Source organism: Meleagris gallopavo, chromosome 7, assembly GCF_905368555.1.
Source record: "Meleagris gallopavo chromosome 7, MGAL_WU_HG_1.1, whole genome shotgun sequence".
Lineage (NCBI taxonomy): Eukaryota > Metazoa > Chordata > Aves > Galliformes > Phasianidae > Meleagris > Meleagris gallopavo.
The window spans coordinates 5,989,159-6,009,256 of NC_139410.1; the positions used below are offsets into that span (position 1 = coordinate 5,989,159).

Here is a 20,098-nt window from a genome sequence, read left to right on the forward strand (position 1 = left end):
TGTAACAGTATGCAGAGCGCTCCTCTATCCCTTCCAGGGACACTGGGGTCAATGTTTTCAGTGATCTTAAGCTCCCTGCTCAGGCCAAGAGAAACAACCAGCCTCGCTGGCTGCCTGGCTTTATTGAAAAAGTCATTTTCTGAGCAGTAGCTCTGTGTTTCCATCCTGCAACCTGAACGAGCCCTCCTTGGGGAGACCAAGGGGCGATGGGAAACCCAGAGCTGGTTTTCAGAGGTAGGATGTTATTAGCTTCCACATTTCTTGTCCTTGAGCCAAGCCTGGAGCATGTCCTACCTTAAAAAAGGATAGGTTAAATCTACAAGGCTCAGAGGAGAGTCTGTAATATAGCAAAAAATGATAATTCAGGCCCTGGTGATGTTTCATACAGCCTACTTGCCAGATGCTTCAACCCCCTGAGCAGTTGTAACTACTTCTCCACAGGTTTCAATTAAATTCCCTTAAGTACCTAAACTTTTGCTTGTTTGGACCAATACCTGCAGACTTGATTGCAATAGCAGATGTTTTATTTTTACCTGCAAGTGAAACTGGAGAGCGTATATCACGGCTGTGACACATTTCACATGAAGCAGATGTTTCTATTAATGCCAAAATTGGGTGGAAATCCAAAGGATGCTTTTTGCTTTTTTTTTTTTTTTTTGGAAAATTCTGTTTTACCCAATTAAACTGCAAACTTGCTGAAGTATTCCAATGAATCACTTTGTGTTTTTTTTTTCCCTCCTCTTTTTTTTGATTAGCAGGCTGTAAAGGGACAAAAGAATAGCTTTGTATCAGTCTCCCTCAATTAAATGTAAAGTACATCTGGACAGAGCCTGAAGATCCATCTTTCACTGGCAGTTGCAAAGCCATCGACATAATAAAATAATACTCTGATTGGTATTACAAGGCTGCATTTAAATCATTGGCATTCATGCTCTGTGTCCGTTGCAGGGAGCGCAAGCCCTCCATTAGAGAAAAGCTTAATTTTATACTGTGATCTGTGTAAGATATGCGATGAAAATGAGAGGGGGAAAAAAAGAGCTTTTTCAGAGCTGGAGACGTAATAATAGGAGGCAGAATGAATGTCTGGGCAGCATTTGCAGTTACTTATAAACTGCAGGTGTCAAATGCATTCTGGAAAGAAGCTGAATTCCAAGTTTTAATTACAGCCAGCAGGTTGAGGCATAATTCAAAGCTCGATAATACCTGCAATTCATAGTAAAACTCCTCCTGCTATCAGCAAGAAGTTTACACCGAGATGAAGGAGAAAGCGTGACCTCCTCGCAGTAGCTAAACTCTGAACTTCTGCATCCCACTGTAAAATCCTGAACAGCCTTGGTACTTACAGCGCCTGTTCCTTGTGCGATTATCTCAGCAAGCCTTCGCATCACACGGGAGCTGAACTGCTAACACTCCTTTCTCATCCTGATCATGAGAGATGTGGCACTGAAGCTTCCTTCTACAGTTTCCCTTGGCTCAAATGTAACAAGTACAGCTGTTTCATACTGTTTTTCTGCCACAATGGAGACGCCCTGAGCACCAGCCAAAAGGAGAACCAGGCAGCTTTGGTGGAGCGGTCTTCCATGGGGTACCAAGAGCTGCCTGGGAGCTGAGGGCTTATTCTGGGTGTCGTGTAGGACTGGAATAAACCAAAATCAGTGGAAGCGCTGACTTTCAAAATAATTATATTTGTACTGACATCACCCGCACATACAGAAGAGCTTTATGTCATTACCAAAGATGGCCCCCACCAACGGCATACACAACTCAGTACACAACACCTACACCCTCACAACACCCCTGTGAGGTGGGGCAGCGCCATGAGCCCTATTTCACAGGTGGGGAGCCTGTCAAAACTGAGCAACAGAAAGTCTGTTGCAGAGCAAGAAGGAGAGCGTGGGCTTTCAGAGGGCAGCCACAGGGCTGCTGCTTTGTCAAACACCCTGCACTGCCAGCAGCTCCTCTGCTCCATCACGGCCATTTCTCCTGTAAGCAAATGACCGTAGCCAGCAGGAGGAGGTGATGACAACTAAATCCTCACAGGTATAAAATTCATCATACAACTAGAACTGGGGAGAAAAAAAAAAAGACAACCTGTGAAAAGATCAATCTGATTTGTAACCAAATGCCAGCCTTAAGTGCCTACCACATTCCTAGTAACAAAATAAGTGCATATTAAAAAAGTACTTTAAGTAGTCGTGATTTTTTATGCCTACCATCCTAGAGTCATAGAAAACAGGGAGAAACTGAAAGAACCCTGAGAGGGGTCAGGAGGATTTTTCCCCAGCTCCTGTGTTGCCTTGTGGTAGTGCCCTTTCAATAGATGGAGCTTATGGTGCTAGCTTGGCTACAGGTGTCAGAGCTGTCCGATGTCACATCAGGACCAGCATCCATGCCATCAGGATCTGCTTGATCTTTAGCAAAGTCGATGAAAACCTGTAAGTTTAAAGGATAACATTCAGTACGTGACACCGTAGAGAACTGATAATGTGAATGAATGAGAACAGAGGAATGGCTGCACATTTGGCTGAACCTGGAGAGAGCGCTCAGGAATGGATTCGCACTGCATTTGAGAACTGCAAATATTGTGCTTCTTATGGTTTAATGTAAATAAATGGACGCATGCTCCTGTACTGCTGAATGGATACCCGGGAATGCAAAGGTAGATGTTTCTGCAGCTAATTGTCCTGCAGCTCATGTTTCAAAATACTAGTGAGATAATACCCCCGTGTGGTAGTTCATTTTGATTACAGTGTAATACATCCATATTATTACTTTATAAACCTATCTGTCTATATATAATTGACATCTATGCAGGCGCAGCTGCATATTATATAGATAGGTATATATAATCACACATAACAGTCTGTTTGAACAGTATCTAATGAATACATAAAATATTCTTACTGAAGTACTACAGTCACATTTGCATACACAAAATCCATGCCATCCTCTCACAAAACATGACTTGGGGCTTCCTGTTGTTTGTCAGCTGGTTTCTCTCACAACTACTGCCCCTCGTTAAACAGTATTGAGGATCTCCTTCCCTTCTCCCCCAAATCTGCTCAACAATTCATAGGATTACAGGGCTTGCATTTTTTCTCCTGTCTCTGGGGCAGACCTAACAGATCAGATACTGATGCTCAACAAACTGCTCTCTTCTGGATAAATCCTTATGAGTCCCTTCATCTGAGGCATTTTCTACAAGGTTTAGATACCGGTGGGAATGTTGTTCGACAGGAAAATAAAAGGAACATGCCATGAAAGCTAAGTTTGGAGTAATGCTCCATGAACTTACAATCCAAATACAGTACAGGAAAGAACAAAATCAAGCAAATTTCCATGATTGTCAGGAAAAATCTGTCACCAGGATGCCTAGCATTGAGCTCCAGGATGATTCATAATCCTGCCCTTCATCTTCATCCTTGAGACTGCTGAAATCAGCACTGACAAGGAAGAACAGATCCTTTATGCTACAGGCAGCATTCTGTGTGTTTTCCCAGCCCCAGCATGGGTATCTGGAGGCAATGGTACTGACAAAGAATCCCCAAGAGGAATATGGATGGAAATCCCTTTAAAATGTAGTCTATTGTGTGCAGCAGTCCATTATGTGCAACCATCAGTCTGCTCACTCCCCTGTTAACAGTTCAAAATGGATGGCCAGACATCTTTAATTCCTTACCTCCTCTAGCGTCGTCTGACTCACTGAGAAGTGCCTGATTTTGAAGGTTTCTTTGCTGGTTTCCAGGAGATCAAATATATTTGCTACCCCTCCTGCCGAGACTGGAACATGGTACTCCACCATGTTGAAATGACGATCCTGCAGGAACAACAATGATGGGGTAGAGTTAGGAGGCTGCCTGTGAAGAGCAAGCTGCCTCACTGGCTGTCTGGCTGAAGACGGAAGCACAAAGGAGCTAAACCAGGGGAGAATTAAAAGACAGAGGATGCCTTCTGTCCTCTGGTTCCTAAAGGTGAAAATATAACTGTTTGCAGTTGATCAGTGACCATCTAATTACTAATATTAAGTGCATCTGCATACAGTCCAGCCTCAGTGGAACCATTCAGAGGTGCAGAGGGTCACCAAACAGCTGCCTTACAAGATCGCTGAAGCTGTCTGGCTGAGGCTATTTAAGACATCAAGAAACTTGGATAATCCAACCCTTGGGCAATGTTGCTGATAGTTGTAACAAGTGCATGTGTATGAATTTCTTACATTTTAAGAGGATGGATCTATATGTACAGCAAGTTACAAGACGTCTATCTTGCAAGATACTCCTTGTTAATGTGGAAGGACTCCCTTGAATGCAATTGTCCTGCTTACCTTCAGGCACGTATTTGGGAAGTGTGACTTCATGAACTCTGTCAGCGTCTCTGTGGCAACTGCGCTGCTATTTAAGTGCATCTTCACAGTGAATCCTCTTCCAAACCTAAGAGATAAGGAAAATCACAATTAACACAGTAAGAAGGAGAAACAGATAAAGAAAATCCCTTGAGAGTGCTGCACAGCCTCTTCAGGGAAATCTAACGCAGGCAGAGTGCAGCTTGAATGGGGTCAGGGTTGTTAACCTAGAGTGAAACTCAATAAGGAACTGGGCTGTTGTGATAACTAATAAAATCAAAGCTCAACCCTAACACGCACTTTACATTTGCAACAGTGAATTACTTTGGAAAACACATCTCTTGGAAAAAAAAGGCTGTGAGAGAGCAAAAAGCATATTAGTTAAATGAATTTCAGTGGTACAGTAAAGAACATAAAACAGAAAACTCCTTAATTTGATGCCCTGTTAACAAAGGTCTCATGTCCTGAGCCCTCAAAGCTGTGTTAGTAACTCCAAATGCCAATCAGTAGAAGTGGAGTGAGAACATTTTACAGACCTGCTCTTGATATGCTGCAAAGAGCCAATGCACTGAAAACTCCCATTCACCATAATTGCCAGCCTGGTACAGAGGGCTTCACATTCTTCCATGCTGAAAAACCAACAGAGAAACTCTAAGTCATCAAGAAGGCATACATAAAGCAATTATTTTGGTGATCAGAGAACAATACTGGATCTTCCTTAGGGTGTGGTGGGTCTATGTGGACACCCCCATCCAACCCTAACCCCACGCAGCTGTCACAACTCAGTGCCCTGAAATTCTCTCAGGATCAGCAAGGATTTGAAGGATGGACCTCTTCATATCTCTTGAAGACCCTGAAACTGGAGAAGCCGCCAAACCAGCCCTACCTGTGAGATGTGAGTATCACAGAGCATTTGTTCTGCACCTCCTCACTGATGATTTTCCATAGGTGGCGTTTAGCATTTGGATCCATGCCAGAGCTCGGTTCATCCTATTGGGAAAGACAAGACTGCAGTGGGAACTCCCAGCCTCCACTGGATTCCTTATAAGAACCTAGGTGGCTCTGGTAACACCACTTAAGATCAACCCCACTGTGCATTTTATATCCTGGTGCTTTACATTTCCACAAACACCAAAAGTAGAGTCTCAAACAAGAAACAACCAACAAGCATTTGATTCCCAGGTGAACCTGCATTCTGCTTCTCTCATATCCTGACAAAGCAAGTGTTGCACTTCTCCATTTATAGAGAAAATGAGCCAGAGATGAAAGACGATATATTGCCTTCTACTTCGTGCATTGCTGATAAAATTGTTAGCTGGTTTCTGATTGCCAGATTGTTATTGTTAAGGGTATTGTACTATATGAGGCAGAAACAAACAGCTTGGGTTCATGCAGCAGTCAGTACAGAGAAAATTTCCCCACCTTCTCTTTTTATTCAGATTTTGCATGTCACAAAAGTTATCAAATGGCTGGTCTGATCACTTCTGGCCACAGAACAGCTGGGCAAGATACAAGAGCAAGGAAGGCTTATGTTCACTACGCATCCTATTTAACACTGCTCCTAGAGCACTGAACATATTTAGAAACATTGAATAGAATCATAGAATTCTTAGAGTAAGAAGGGACCTTTAAAAGTTCATCTAGTCCAGCCTCCTTGCAGTGAACAGGGACACCTACAGCTCCATCAGGTGCTCAGAGCCCCATCCAGCCTGACCTTGGGTGTCTCCAGGGATGGAGCATCCACCACCTCTCTGGGCAACCTGTGCCAGTGTCTCACCACCCTCACTTATACCCAGCCTAAATTTCCCCTCTTTAAGTTTGAAACCATTTCCCCTTTTCCTATCAAAGCAGACTCTGCTAAAGAGTCTGTCCTCTTCCTTCCTGAAGTCCCCCTTTAGACACTGACAGGACGCTCCTCAGAGGCCTTCTCTTGCCATGACTCAGGTACAAAACCTTGTTGTTTTTTTGATTTGTTGAACCTCATGAGCTTCATCTTGGACCACTGCTCAACCTCTGCATGGCATTCCATCCCTTGGGTGTGTCAACTGCACCCCACAGTTCTCCACATTTAAAATACAGCAAGTGGAAACACTCACAAAAAAAGCAATGGTATATGTCATGGAAGAACATAAAAGTTCAAAGGGAAAGAAAATTAGGGAAGCCAGATCTAGAAAAAAAAAAAGTTTTATGTTCTGATCTTGAAAGTTGCTCCTTTGGTCTCCTATTTGCTTGCATCTTTGGCTGCTAATTCTTTTTACAAGACTATGCAGGATAGCCAATGCACCAAATCAAGAAAGAGCTGGGAACAAGGAAAATTTAACTGGCAAACAGAAGATCTACTTTTGACCTCTGAAAGAGTCTAACACAGAAAATGGTATTCACTGCTCTTTATGACCTCGGAGAAAATGTATCATAGAATCCTAGAATGACCTGGGTTGAAAAGGACCACAACGATCATCTGGTTCCAACCCCCTGCTATGTGCAGGGTCACCAACCACCAGACCAGGCTGCCCAGAGCCACATCCAGCCTGGCCTTGAATGCCTGCAGGGATGGGGCATCCACAGCCTCCTTGGGCAACCTGTTCCAGTGCCTTACCACCCTCTCTGTGAAAAACTTCCTCCTAATATCCAACCTAAACCTCCCCTGTCTCAATTTAAAACCATTCCCCCTTGTCCTATCACTATCCACCCATGTAAAAAGCCGTTCTTCCCCCTCCTGTTTATATGCTCCCTTCAAATATTGGAAGGCCACAATGAGGTCTCCCAAGAACCTTCTCTTCTCCAAGCTAAACAAGCCCAGTTCCCTCAACCTTTCCTCACAAGAGAGCTGCTCCAGCCCTCTGATCATCTTAGTGCCCTCCTCTGGACCCGCTCCAGGAGCTCCACATCCTTCCTGTACTGGGGGCCCCAGGCCTGGACACAGTGCTGCAGATGGGGCCTCACAAGAGCTGAGAAGAGGGGGACAATCACCTCCCTCTCCCTGCTGGAAAATCGAATCTGTATGCTGGAATCTAAACTTTCCTTTGATGTACATCCTGTCAGCTATTTTATTCAGTATGAACATTTGGGGAGTGTTCTGGAGCCTTTGTCTAGAAAGACTATTAAGTGTCCCTCCAGCCTGGAGATCTGCTCAGCTTTCACCCATCAAGGCCCCCATTTCTCACCAGCAGCAGAATAGATGGATTCCCAATGAGAGCCAGAGCAGTTGATAGTTTTCTGTTGGTGCCGTAACTGCACATAGAGGTGACTCTGTCTTTGTAGGCCATCAGATTCAGCCTGTGGAGAAGTTGGAGCACAACCTAGGAGTGGAAGAGTGCTAATTTCACAACACAGTCCAGGAATTAATTACCAGTATACATATACACTGACAGACTAATTAAATCAATGTAAAGGCTCCTGATAACTAGAAAATGCTTCAAGTCAAGCCTTGGTGTTACTTACTCCTTTGATTTCTCTCTCTGGGATGCCATGGAGTCTAGCATAGTAATACATGTGCTCTTCCACTGTCAGCAAGTCATCTAAGGCATCTTCTTGAGGACAGTAGCCAAAGAGAGACCAGTGTGCTTCGGTGATGTCATTCAAGGACCTTTGTAAGGAATTAAGCAAGTAATTTCAAACACACCAAATTGCTAAACACACCAAATGCACTCTGGAATATCCTGATTCCTACCTCCTCCCCAAGCCTTGAAGGAAAATGCTAAGAATTTGCAGATCTTCAATGTTTAGGCCCTCAGCTCTGCAAAGAACTGTATTTGTGAGCCACATTGTCTAGTATGTAAGTCTCCAATTTCCATCAGCCTTTCAGACAGTGTAGCTGCCACTAAGCCTATTCCTGTTAAATAATGCTTGGAGATGAGTCCTTCTCGTCTCCAGAAGAGGGAGATCTCTGGATTTGTGTCTGATCCCATTTGCAGTGAATGAAGTGGAAGAAACACCACTGAGTACAACAAAAGTATGACAGCAAATGCAAACCCTAATGAAGAAACTGTGCCATCTTCAAAAGGTTATATTCTCTGCCTTATTTATTTTTTGCTGTTTTGAATGTTTGGCTTTGTTTCAAACTTTCATATTTCCTTTTCTTTGCCACCCAGCCTTATAAACTGTTCTCAGGCTGATTAGCTTGTGTGTCTTCCCCTGAAATCACATCTTGCATACCCAGAATGATCCTGGACCCGCAACCTTCCGCTGGATGCTCCGATATCTCCTGTCAGCATCTTAAAGATGGTTGTCTTCCCAGCTCCATTCACACCAAGCAAGCCAAAGCACTGGATTATGAGAAAGAAAGATAGAAATGCAACCATGCTGTATTTATAATGCAAAAATACTGCACCGAGATGAGCGCTCAGTGCAGCTTGTCACTTCTTTTCTCTGGCCTCTTGAGCAAGATAAATTGCAAGAGAAGCAGAGAAACGTGGAGCATACAAACATTGTCATGGAGGTTGTTATGGTACAATATACCGCAGCGTATATTAGGACCGTTTGTTTAATATGGTGAAGAATCAAGGACGTGTCTCTAATAGAGTCATTTCTTTTACTGTAAGGTGCATTTTCACAGTGAGCTCGCCTGACAGGCCAAATCCCGCTCGTCTCATTTGTGTGAGCCTCCCATTGACAGGAACAGAGCTATTCATAGGAATGAGGTGAGTGAGGTTTGTTCTGTCATTGGTAAAACCTTAACGTGACACAAGATTTTCGTCAAATAATCTCACTAATGCACTACATTAATAAGATTAAGAACTGGCTCCCTGTAGTGCAGTTCAGTATCTCATGCTAAAATCCATATTTTATTGCTAAGGCCGGAGATACACAACTGCATGTTGCATAAGCAATCACCACTGTGCTGATAATTACTGTTATTTTGATATCATTAACACAGATCAGCTGCTTCAAAAATCCCTGTGTGCTGGGACCCAACCAGAGGCAGGGTATCCATCCAAGGTTCATCCCCCACCTCAGGTCTGTGCAGGAATAGTATCTGTGCACAGGGCCATGGCCTCTGGTGACAGATGGGGAATGGCACCCCAAGCCCCATCAGTGTTGGGATGACTTTTGCCAGGAGTCAAAAGCCTCACAGTCAATTGTGGTTTGGAGAAATCCTCTGCCAAAAAGTTCAGTGACCACACTGTTCACATGTAGCTGCTGTCCTGCTGCCCAGCTCTGTAAGTCCTTTAGATATCCTGTGGCTCAGTGATACTCAGGAGTACTTCCAAGCCTTCCCACTATTCAGTTGCACAGCCTGAGATAGGATCTGGTCTCCAGAGGCCCTATAGACTTTCCTCTGGGTCTCAGAGATGCTCCATGTGCTCCCATCTTTTCTCCTATGTGAGTGATCAAAATTCACCAGCAGCCTTTATTTGCTACTGCAGCCCCAAGAATTAATATATATAAAAAGTGCAAAGTGAAGGAAGGAAATAGCCAGAGCAGAACAAACCATTCCAGCCACGCTGGAACAGTGGCAAGAAGTGGGGAGAAGATGCTGGTGGGACTCTGGACCGGTCCCAGCGTCCCTCCCCATAGCTTTAACCAACTTGCTTACCTCTCCAGCAGGAATCCCCAGGCTGATGTTTTTCACAGCCACAATGCGTTTGTGAGGAAGGTGGTAGATTTTTGTGAGGTTCTGAAGCAGTACCACATCAAAGTCAGCTTTGCCAGACTCTACTCGGATCCTCTCTGCCTGAACATCCCCATCTTCTTCAGTCACAGACAGCAGAAGTGGGGCTTTGCCGTGCACTCTGTCAAACAGGAACCTAAGGGGAGGAAAGAGGGTTATTATGGCCTCATCATTTAGCAGTCACAAACAGCAGTAGGTCTGTATGTTTGGGGTATTGAGGAGCCTTCTTGTAAGATCCCAAGGCATGCAAACATACACAGGCTTGCCGTTTCTATTCTCTTTTCCTATTTAAACTTTTCAGGGAATTCAAGAAAACCCAGTGTTCCCTTTATGCCTAATTTTTCCTCTTATTCAGCAAACATTCTGAGCTGGAGCAGGCTCTGCCTTGTGAATACACTCACAGAGCCAGGGACAGGTTCTTGCTTCTCAGTGGACAAAAGAAGAGGCTCTCAATGAGCTGACTCCTCTCACCAGCCAGCTGAACGCCAGTCCACCGAAGCCAGAAGCCTGAAACAGGGACAACAGCCTGAGCCAGCAAGGACTAGCAAGGGACTCTGGTAACACATACATAATTAGCAGATATCCTAATTACTGATAGGTGCCAGCATTGCTGACAGAGGAAAATTCTTTTGTGTTTGCAGAATGTCTGGGAAATACATGGGCTTCATAACGGACAGTGATGGTGTGTGAGAACCCAGAATGAACCCACTGAGTGATGGCTCGGTCCATTCTCATTGAGATACTACAGATGTTACTTACTCCAGTGCACTGTTCCAGACCTTCTGAATCATCCCATCGTGAACTGTCAGACGAATGGCAAAAAACACGGTGCCCTGGATAAACATGGCAAGCAGCTTGGACGTGGTCTTGTCCAGTTCAAAGGTTTTGTCGGGGTAGTCCACTCCGTAGGCCTTCAAGAAGCCCAGCAGTGCCTGATCCTGCGACAGTTCGATCAAGCCGTAGCCAAAGCAAAATTGTGGGAACAGAAGGAAGGCGTGCCTTAAGTTTTCAGCTAGATCACGCAAACCCTGGGGAAAAAAAAAAAAAAAAAGAAAAAAGCAACACCACAAGAGTAGAGTCACTGTTTTTATTCATGGAATAAATTCATAGGTTTCACTATGGAACTGAAGTGTAACAATTACATTGGGATTTGCTTGTGTCTCAGAGCAGAGATAAATTGAGAGCAAAAAGCTCTAGAGACAGCTCATTTCGCAGACACAAGGTCAGAAAAGTCAAGAGGCAACTCGGAGGCTGTGATCACCCATAGTAAGTAGCATCCAGTTCCTGTTGCAGGAGCTTAGTGCATGCAGCAGCCAGAAACCCACTCATGAGCCAGAGCTGAGTCCTGTAGCTGCCCAAAATTAGCACCACTGCATCAACCCTCTGCAGAGTACTGCCTGCCCTCCAGCCCCGCTCCTGTGGAGTGCTGTCCTAACCATTTTTCTCAGACAAACATCCCCATAAAACACAAGATCTGGCTCTCATAGACATAAAGATTTTTCCAGTTAATTTGTGGCAAAGCAGCTGAGTGCAGAGTCTCCCAGCTATCTTGTATCTTGTATGCAGAGATTTGGTACATCTCTAGCAGAAGAAAGGATTAGCACACACACAGCAAAGTGGGAAGGCTGTACATCTGTATGGGGACAGACTGACTCCCTGCCTCTTGGGCACAGAGGGATAAATGCAAATCATATTCTTACATCCCTAAAATCTAGGGGGCTGCTTAGCTACAGAGCAAAATCCAACACAGCTCTTTTCTTACAAAGCAAGCGCCCTTTATTTAAAAAACAACAACAACAACAGCAACTAAACATAAGGTGTACACTTTGCATTTTATTCCACTGATTCCCAGAGATATCTCTATTTAAGACAAGGCTTGACATTTGGGAATCATCACTGTCTCAGAGTCATTTTTTATCCTTGCAGGGAGAAGGTGATTGCATTACGGATCGAGATGACAGACAGCCACTGTTGGGCTTAACGCAGCACACTTCACACTCAACGAAATGAAATCTAGTTGTCACTCTCAAGTTTGTACTGCAAGAATTGAGCAATAGTTTAAGTTCCCATCAACCTTGTATCAGACATCCACACCTTCCTGCCTTTCTCAGCAAGGACAGTTTTTGACCTCTCTTGTTATATTCTTCCCTCTGTCACCACCATTTTCATCTTTGCTGGGGGAGCAGACCTACATGAACAAACAGGATTTGTATATGACCCACACCCTGTCAACAGGGAAGCCCCTGTAGTCTGCAATTCCTGTCCTCTGTTTGGTTGACCAGAAAGCAGCTAAGGACCTGATCAAACTCAACAAGAAGCCTCTTGTTGTTTCACTCAAGGCTTGGTATCACTGGGGCTCCTACCTGGTCCGTAGCCTTTTCCTGGGAGAGCAGAAACACAACGGAGTGTGTAATGATGGTATTGATGCCAAAGAACAAGTTGACACAGACATAAACGATGAAGGCCATTCCTGTCTCCTTGAAGACTCCAGCCAGCAAGTACATCCATGAAAATGTTGCATATCTATAAATCCCCAACAGCATAAAGAGCAATTGAACAGTAACTCAAAGAGCAATTGAAAACCAATAACTAAAGTCCTCAGACAACTTAACAGTTCTGTCTTGGCAAATGACTAGATTTCTATAGTACAGGAACTTAATGGAGGACAAATGGCTTGATATCTGTTAGAACTGAGAGAAGTTCATGATACGTAGCCCTGACTGAAAGCAGATAGCCTGGGCCTGGAGGACTTAAAGCCAGGGAAACAATTTTGCTAAGTTTTCCAGAATTTTCCTGTTTTGTTTGTTTGTTTGTTTTCCCCTTGTTGCATTTCAAAAGTTCACAATAGTTCAGTAAATATCTGCTTACAGCCTGAGCTGTCACTGTGAGCTTGAATGTTTTGTATCCTCACAAAGATCTTGCAGGCATGACAGTAGCTTAGCTCACTCTGTTCCTGGAAGGAGTCACCTCTTACTAAATTGACACTGAAGAAGAAAACCCACTTATTCCTCTGTTGGATCCCAAATCACAGCAGCCTACAATATCGAGTTCCTCACTCTGATATTTAAATTGCTTTACACTTACCCAAAGAGTAGCAACAGAAGAAATACTGCCAGTAAGTTATTGTTGTTGCAGAATGCTGGTATCTGGAAGGATGAAATAACTCCTATCGAGAGTCCAATAGGGACCATAAAAAATACCTGTAGAAAGATATTACAAATATGTTATTAGGACAATAATTCTTACGAATTTTTCTAGAATGATACAGAAGCAGCAAAGTCAGAAATTGGGTCCCACTGGTGTAGCTAAAGGAAACTAAACACAGGTAAGTGTCTCAGTCTTATTTAGGAAGTCTTGCATTTGAACCCAATTTGAATAAGCTGAATTTTGTATAAAAAATAAAAATAATAATAAAGAGAGAAAAAAAAGAGGAAAAACAGACATAAATGGAAAAATACCCTTTGGGTTTTCTGTTAGTCTAGCAGACAGGCCAGTTCGTTGCTCCCTGTAAATCTAGTCTCCCCAGTGTTCAGTCAAGCTATAGACCTACGATGCGTCTGCCTCAAGAGGTTCTTCTTTTTCTCAGCTTTGGGATTTAACAGAATTTCCTGGTGGGGATTCACTGAGAAATATTAAGTTGCTGAGAGTGGTGGATTAGTTTCAGCCCGCTGAATACTGATTGTGGCAAGGACTCCGGGGATTCTTCCACAGGCTGATTTACAAATATGCAGTGCTGGAGCAAGGGTTTGGATCAGGGAAGCAGAAACACACCTGCCCCATTCTCCAGCCCCCTTGTCCTGACTCAGGGAGGCTGTGCCAAGCCGGACTATGGCCATGGCTGACAGACCCCAGGGGATTTCAGCCCCTAGCTCTGACTGCATCAAAGAGGGGCTGGCCACTCAAACACACTTGCAGAATTCCTATTTTTAGAAATCGATGCTGTTGCTGAGATTTTAGCACTAGCAGAACAGAACTGCACTGATGGAAACTCATAGGATATATGGAGCTGATCACCATCACAGCACAGACAGCAGTGCCAAAGCTCGTGAGCAGGGATAGTCTGCACTTGCAGATCTGTAGCTTCGTGAGGGTTTGACATCATGCACCAAAGATAACTCTTAAGACACAAAGCACTTCAGTCTACAGATACTGTGTGTGTGATGCTTTCCAGCAGTGCTATTAACCCTCTTTGCCACAAGGAGACTAAAATTCAGAGCGTACAAGGGCATGTCTATGCCGCATGATGCAGTACAGCGCTGAGGAGCTCAGCTATCTCTAGGAATGCGGTAGTAAATCTATACAGCCCAGTGCAGCACTCTAGAAAGCAACCTGCTCATGACCTGGAAGGCATAGAGCTACATGAGTATCTTTCCTGGCTTAAAAATGTTTACAATAGATACAGAGCATTCAACTAAGCAATGGATTTTGCCCAGTAGAGGATGTCTGAGATGTCTGCTAATGTCACTCCCCATGGTCGCAGCGTTGCCAAAATGGCTCCAGTTTCAAGCCCCAAATCTTTACCCCAGATGCATAAAACCCACTTGACAACTCATGCAGTCCTGCAAGCTAACAAAAAAGCTGCTTGCTGCTTGCATGATAAAGTCGAAATCAAGCCCTGGCCTGTTCTGTGCCGCTCTCATATAAATGTGCTGAGTGTTTTGCATACACTCAAGAGAGAAGGAATGCCTTTGCTTAGCAAAATCCAGTGTTGCGGTTCACATTTAATCGTCTTCAGTGCCTTTGAGAACAATTACTACATAACACTCTTGGTAGTGATAATATTAATAAGCCTAGTCAACCAACTTTAAATACAGAACTTTTTCCCCCTCCTGCTGCTGAATGCCACTCTGGATGCATTTAAGAGTTTGAATTATTTACCAGATCATAAACGAAGTTAGTCACCCAGTAGCTTGTCATCCCAATGCCTGAAATATGCTGCAGTTGCTTGGCTTTGGTTTGATGTTCTTTTACTACATAGAGCACGAAGCTTGCCGTTGTGATAGAGTAGCCAACCAGAACAGACATTGAAACTATGATATCAAGTAAGCTGTTGAGCCTGGGGAGAAAGTAGAGAAAGATATACATGGTGAGTTGAAGCAGTAGACTTCCCTTGTTGAGTTGGTTAGAGCTTAGAGGCATAAAGGACCTGATTCCGTTCCAGTGTCCTTTGTTAGTTATTATGCCTAGGAAAAAAGGGCTTACAGCATTCAGTCGTATAGCTGCTGTAACATCAATCAGGATTGTAACCCCCAGATTTATGAAGGATCCCACAAAAAACACCCTAAAAAGAAACATCCTGTGGCATACAGAGTGCCATTCATGCATAAAGGCAAGGAAGGCAAGATGAGAGCAGTTTTCACATTTGGAGGGAGATATTTAGTAATTTAGGTTGCTTAGTGGTTTCCAGAAAGCAGGCTTGCTTCTTTTGAAGCTAAACAATTCAGGCATCAGCCAAATGAATCTTCTTACATCACTTGTTCTTGACTCTGTCCTCCAGGATATGGATGAGCTGATAAGAAAATACCTACAAAACCAAAAAGAAAATAAATTTTAAAAGTAGTTAGCTTAAAGTTCCTTTCCTCAGTTCTTGAGGTTGACAGTAATACAGAAGACTGAATAGAGAAGAAACGCATACCAAATCTCTTTTTGCTCTATCATTGCAGTGTGACCTTGGGCAGGATTTTGAGAGGCCCCATTTTCCTATGACTCCACTTTGATGCTCAGCAGCTGTGAAATTCAAACCCTAAGCCTTGCTTCTGCACCTGCCCAACTTTAAGGTCTATATCATTCACTTCAGCAAGAATACTTCTACAGTGAGGAGAACAAATTTGTCTTATGCAGCTGAAACAAACAAAGAAAAACAGTTTGTCCAAAGGAACTAGTGGAAATTGCTTTGTTCAGTGCCCATAAAAACTATCACAGGGAGGAACCTGGGGGGCTCTGCTGGGACAGTTCCAACCTCCAGCGAAGTCCAGAGCCTTGGTCACACTTGGGAAAGGGTTTAAGATAAATTTTATGCCTAAAAGTGAGGTTCTCCATCTGGATTTAGGCACCTAAATAAATTCCTCAGTTCTCTGCGGGTGCTGGGGAACCTCAAGCTGCTATAAAATCCAAAAAGATTTGCCAGGACACAACAACTCTGAAATTTAAACTCCCCCGGTGCCTGACTTTTGGCAGCTACACAAGGAAGGAGTATTTGGGATTGTTTTCCCTAAGACAGAATGCTCTGACATGAGGGCCAGCAAAGAGCAGACTGCAGTTTTAGCCGACCAGGTGCCAAACCAAGCAAATAGATTTGAAAGGGAAGATTCCCTAGGAAATACATTCCAAGGAGGAAAAAATCCTCAGCCTTGTCATCAGTGAGCAAAATGGAATTAAAATCTGAGGCTGCTGATAGAGCCCCACAAACAGCCAGGAAATGTTTTCCTTCTCTAGAAGAGGGAGAGAGAAAGATACCGTCTGTCTAATCTGCTAATGCTTCACTATAAAGCCATTTTCCTGTGCTGAAGCTTAGGCTAGAAGTCAGAATTTCCATTTCAATGCTTACTCTTTTTTGTTGGTTGGGATTGAGAGAAGAGAAAGCACAATATACGAAAGTCAAAAGCTATTATGACTTGCTTAGTGACAGGGTAAAAAGCTCTTTATGTATTTTTTTTTTTTAAAGATATGCTAAGTCAAATGTATTAAAGCAGGACTGGCACCTCTTTCAAACTGCTGAAATGACAACACGCTTTTATCTGGCCTTTTCAGTGCTTCTTAAACTGTCATTTATTTGTCACAACAACAAATAGATTTAGCTGCCAGGGACGTACCACGCAGACCGTCTGTTCAATTGTATTTCAAACTGGATTTACACTACCCCAGGGGAGCTATCCTCATCCATTCATTTTATTTCCCCCATTCTATGAATTGGATCATTAGTGGGAAGTGGAGAATTATCTGCCTGGTCGTTTACTACTAAGCATTTCATTCAGAAAAAAAAAAAAAAACAACACGCATACACAGCAGGACAGATGGAATAAAAACTGCTGCTATTCTTTCCCGTTGAAAATTGCTGTTTTGCTGGTACCAAACTTTCCCTGTGAAAACTTTCTGACTGTTCACATAAGCCTTTGCTCCCACTACCGCATGCGCTGGGAATTCAGAGATGGGGTGAGCATCACTGCTTAATAATTCAGCTGCTTTGGGATGCTCCTGCTGCTGGAAGCTCCTCTCCCTGCACCCTGGCAGGGACTGCAGCTTTGCCACTGCATACAGAAAAGCTTGAACCTTCTGACCTCGAGGGCACCCTGTGAGTCTCAAAGGCACGAGCCTTTATTGATAGGATGGTTGTGGAGCCAAGGTGCTGCTTTTGCTTGTTGTGAGGGGAGCTGCAGTGCATCAAAATGCGGAGGTGGGGAGAGAGCTGCACTGCTTTGACTTGTAATCAGCATTCTGCTGCGTCTTGAATTCGTGGCATAGCACTCAAAGCTTCAGCAGATGCCTTTTCCATTGTAGTTAAATTCAGACACATCACTGAGGAATAACAGTCTCATGAGCAAAGAAACACTCTCAGCTATCTCACTGCCACCTGGAACATCCGAGGTGAGGGGGCTTGGCATGGCTGCAGTGTGGCTGGAAGGGCAGCATTTGTCACAGAAAATCAGTCAGGGGGGCATTCTGCAAGAAATCTGAGGTAGCTTTTCTATGCATAAATAAGAGGCACCAATCAAAAGTACCATAATGAGAAGCAATAAATCAAATAGCAACTGCTGACATTTTTTGGATGAGGCAAGTGTTTTATGTAGGAGCAGGGGTCTTCCCTCTCCAGCTCCCTAGGGTCTTTGACAAAGACAAATGAAATAAGTGATTTATTCATGTTTCTCAATGCTGTTTTTAAAGGAATCTGCATAATTTGGAATTTTAAAAAATGACCTCCCTGAAGTCCCCCAGTGGGGAGAAATTACCTGTTCATGTGAAGGGACACCTACCATATCTGGAACTCTCATTTTTTGGCAGATTAGCTCGAAGAATGAAGTTGTTCAAGCTGTTCAGATAGGCTGGAAGGCTGTGATAACCTTCGGGATTATACCACACCTGCACACAATGGAGAAATTGAAACAAATTGGGAGATAAATTGTTACTGATAACATTTTGGTTTGTTCTCCTTGCACAAATGAATCAGCCCGTAGCTGTTATCTCAAGACATAAGCTCTACGAGCTAAAGTCCGATGATTAAACCACATCAGGTACCAAATGAGTATAAAAGCACATTTCATTTAAAACATGAGGAGTCCCGTCAGCTTCATTTGCCTTCCGAGAGAGAAGAAAAGAACTAACTGGATATGTGATATAAAGCCACGGATATGTGGTTTCTTTTCTGTCAAACATCAGCTTCCCTTGAAAGCAAGTGGGAAGAAATCGTTCTAGGGCAGAAAATACAGCCCTTCTCATTCAGCAACAGCCCTTCCTATACTCATGATCACTTTTTGCCAAAACCACGATAAACTCCAAGGACTGAGGGCAGAAATCAGACCAGAGGAGATGCACTTTGTGGGGATTTACCTTCTTAAGGAACAACTTACAGCACCCAGAGTAGAGGTGTAAGTTACTTCCAAAGGGCTTAGGCTATTAAGATTACAGGCTTAAATACAGCCCATAGCTCCCACCTTTATATATCCCCAAGTTCTACACGCTCAGTGATTTTATTCTTCTTGCCCTAGCAGAGCAAGTACTGCTAAAGAAAGAAGGGGCTGGAAGTCAGCCTTGCTTCCAGTGCCACCAAAGTTTCAGGTTTTTAATCTGACACATGATTAGCAAATAGTAAGAGCTTTCAGATCTAGAATTGAAGGGGTGAAAACATTTGAAAATCAATCACATGAGCTCTGAGCATCAGCAAAATAATAAGCAATGAATCCTGTAATTCCCTTTGAATGGGAACACCTCTGAGAACAGCACTGCTTTTGCAGAAACACTTTCCTGGTAAGCTAAGTTCAGCATGGAAACAACAGGAACTCATCTACAGTTCTCTCCTACCTCAGATTTCAGCCTTGGCGCCTTTAACGCTGATGTGTTACAACATTTTCACTGAGCAGAAACAGAGAAATGGGTAAATCAGAATGTACAAGCCAGCCCTAGCAAAGATACATACGTTCTCCCATGAGATAAAGGTGCCACAAACCAATCTTTTCACATCTGGGTAATAAAATTATGACAGCAGAAAAATTGTTTCCTATCAGCAAGAGAAGTCAGACCAATAAAGAAGAATGGGAAGAGGAGAGAAAATGAACTGAAAGTCATCTCTTCCACGCCAAGCTGCAAGATTTCAGATGTTTTCACTCTCTCTTCTAAAACATCCCCAAACTCAACATCACTCCAGTGGAAGTGAGTTACCTTAGTCAGTGTTCTGCTGGGGGGTACTGGCTTGATATCAAACTGGAGATCTCTCGTCAAAGGCATCCCAAAACTCCAGCCACCATACCTGAATGAAAAATCCAGAGGGAAATGCACCGTTACGTTCACCCAGAAGCTGTAACAGCATGGCTGGTGTATGTTAGCATGGGCTCTTCAAGGCATACATGCACTGCATGTCACCATAGTCTCAATTAATTGTAGACTGACTTGAAAGAGAATAACTTATCACACTACATGGTGTGAGATATGCCAAGCCAACACTGCTGCAGGAGCCCATATCTGGGAAAAAAAAGGGAAACAAACTCAGCAGTGTTATTACAAAACTGCCTCAATTTGAGAAGTATTTTGGAGATGCTTTCTTACCACACTGAAACAAGATGATCGCTTCTTTTCCAGAAGATGAGCAGCTCACGTTAAATCAACGGACAGGTGAACATATTCCTTGACAACCTCAGGGGCAGGCTATTTTTGCCCTAAACATGCTGTGCAGCTGCATTGCGGGCTCCAGACACAATAATAGTTCTAACAGCCCCATGGTGCAAGAAAACACTTGAATTCTAACTTCCATCCAACACGGGCATTTGTTTAAGTGAAGTGCACACCAAGACTCTTCAGACAATTAAACCTAGAGGAGAATCTCTCCCCAGGGTTTTTACTTCATGACAGGCTGTGTCAGATTTTCCTCTTCAGAAACATTTCTGAGCCAGACAACAGCTCATCTGTTGTCAGCCACCAGCTCATTGGGTGACTGACAT

The 20,098-nt window shown here is 43.5% G+C and overlaps 1 protein-coding gene across 1 annotated transcript in view; it reads right to left on the reverse strand.

Moving 5' to 3' along the window:
• Window positions 1-1,665: 1,665 nt before the first annotated feature.
• The window catches only part of ABCA12 (ATP binding cassette subfamily A member 12), a 103,373-nt gene continuing 84,940 nt past the window's right edge, over window positions 1,666-20,098 (reverse strand). Inside the window, exons 40-55 of the mRNA XM_085228194.1 lie at window positions 19,323-19,410; window positions 17,921-18,026; window positions 15,420-15,474; window positions 14,829-15,006; window positions 13,035-13,150; window positions 12,314-12,473; window positions 10,710-10,978; window positions 9,876-10,086; window positions 8,495-8,604; window positions 7,781-7,925; window positions 7,504-7,638; window positions 5,226-5,329; window positions 4,876-4,968; window positions 4,322-4,427; window positions 3,680-3,817; window positions 1,666-2,433 (exon numbers count right to left, since the gene is read on the reverse strand). Of these exons, the coding sequence (XP_085084320.1) occupies window positions 2,314-2,433; window positions 3,680-3,817; window positions 4,322-4,427; window positions 4,876-4,968; window positions 5,226-5,329; window positions 7,504-7,638; window positions 7,781-7,925; window positions 8,495-8,604; window positions 9,876-10,086; window positions 10,710-10,978; window positions 12,314-12,473; window positions 13,035-13,150; window positions 14,829-15,006; window positions 15,420-15,474; window positions 17,921-18,026; window positions 19,323-19,410 (2,134 nt within the window). The 3' untranslated portion in view covers window positions 1,666-2,313. The remainder of the gene's footprint in view (window positions 2,434-3,679; window positions 3,818-4,321; window positions 4,428-4,875; window positions 4,969-5,225; window positions 5,330-7,503; window positions 7,639-7,780; window positions 7,926-8,494; window positions 8,605-9,875; window positions 10,087-10,709; window positions 10,979-12,313; window positions 12,474-13,034; window positions 13,151-14,828; window positions 15,007-15,419; window positions 15,475-17,920; window positions 18,027-19,322; window positions 19,411-20,098) is intronic.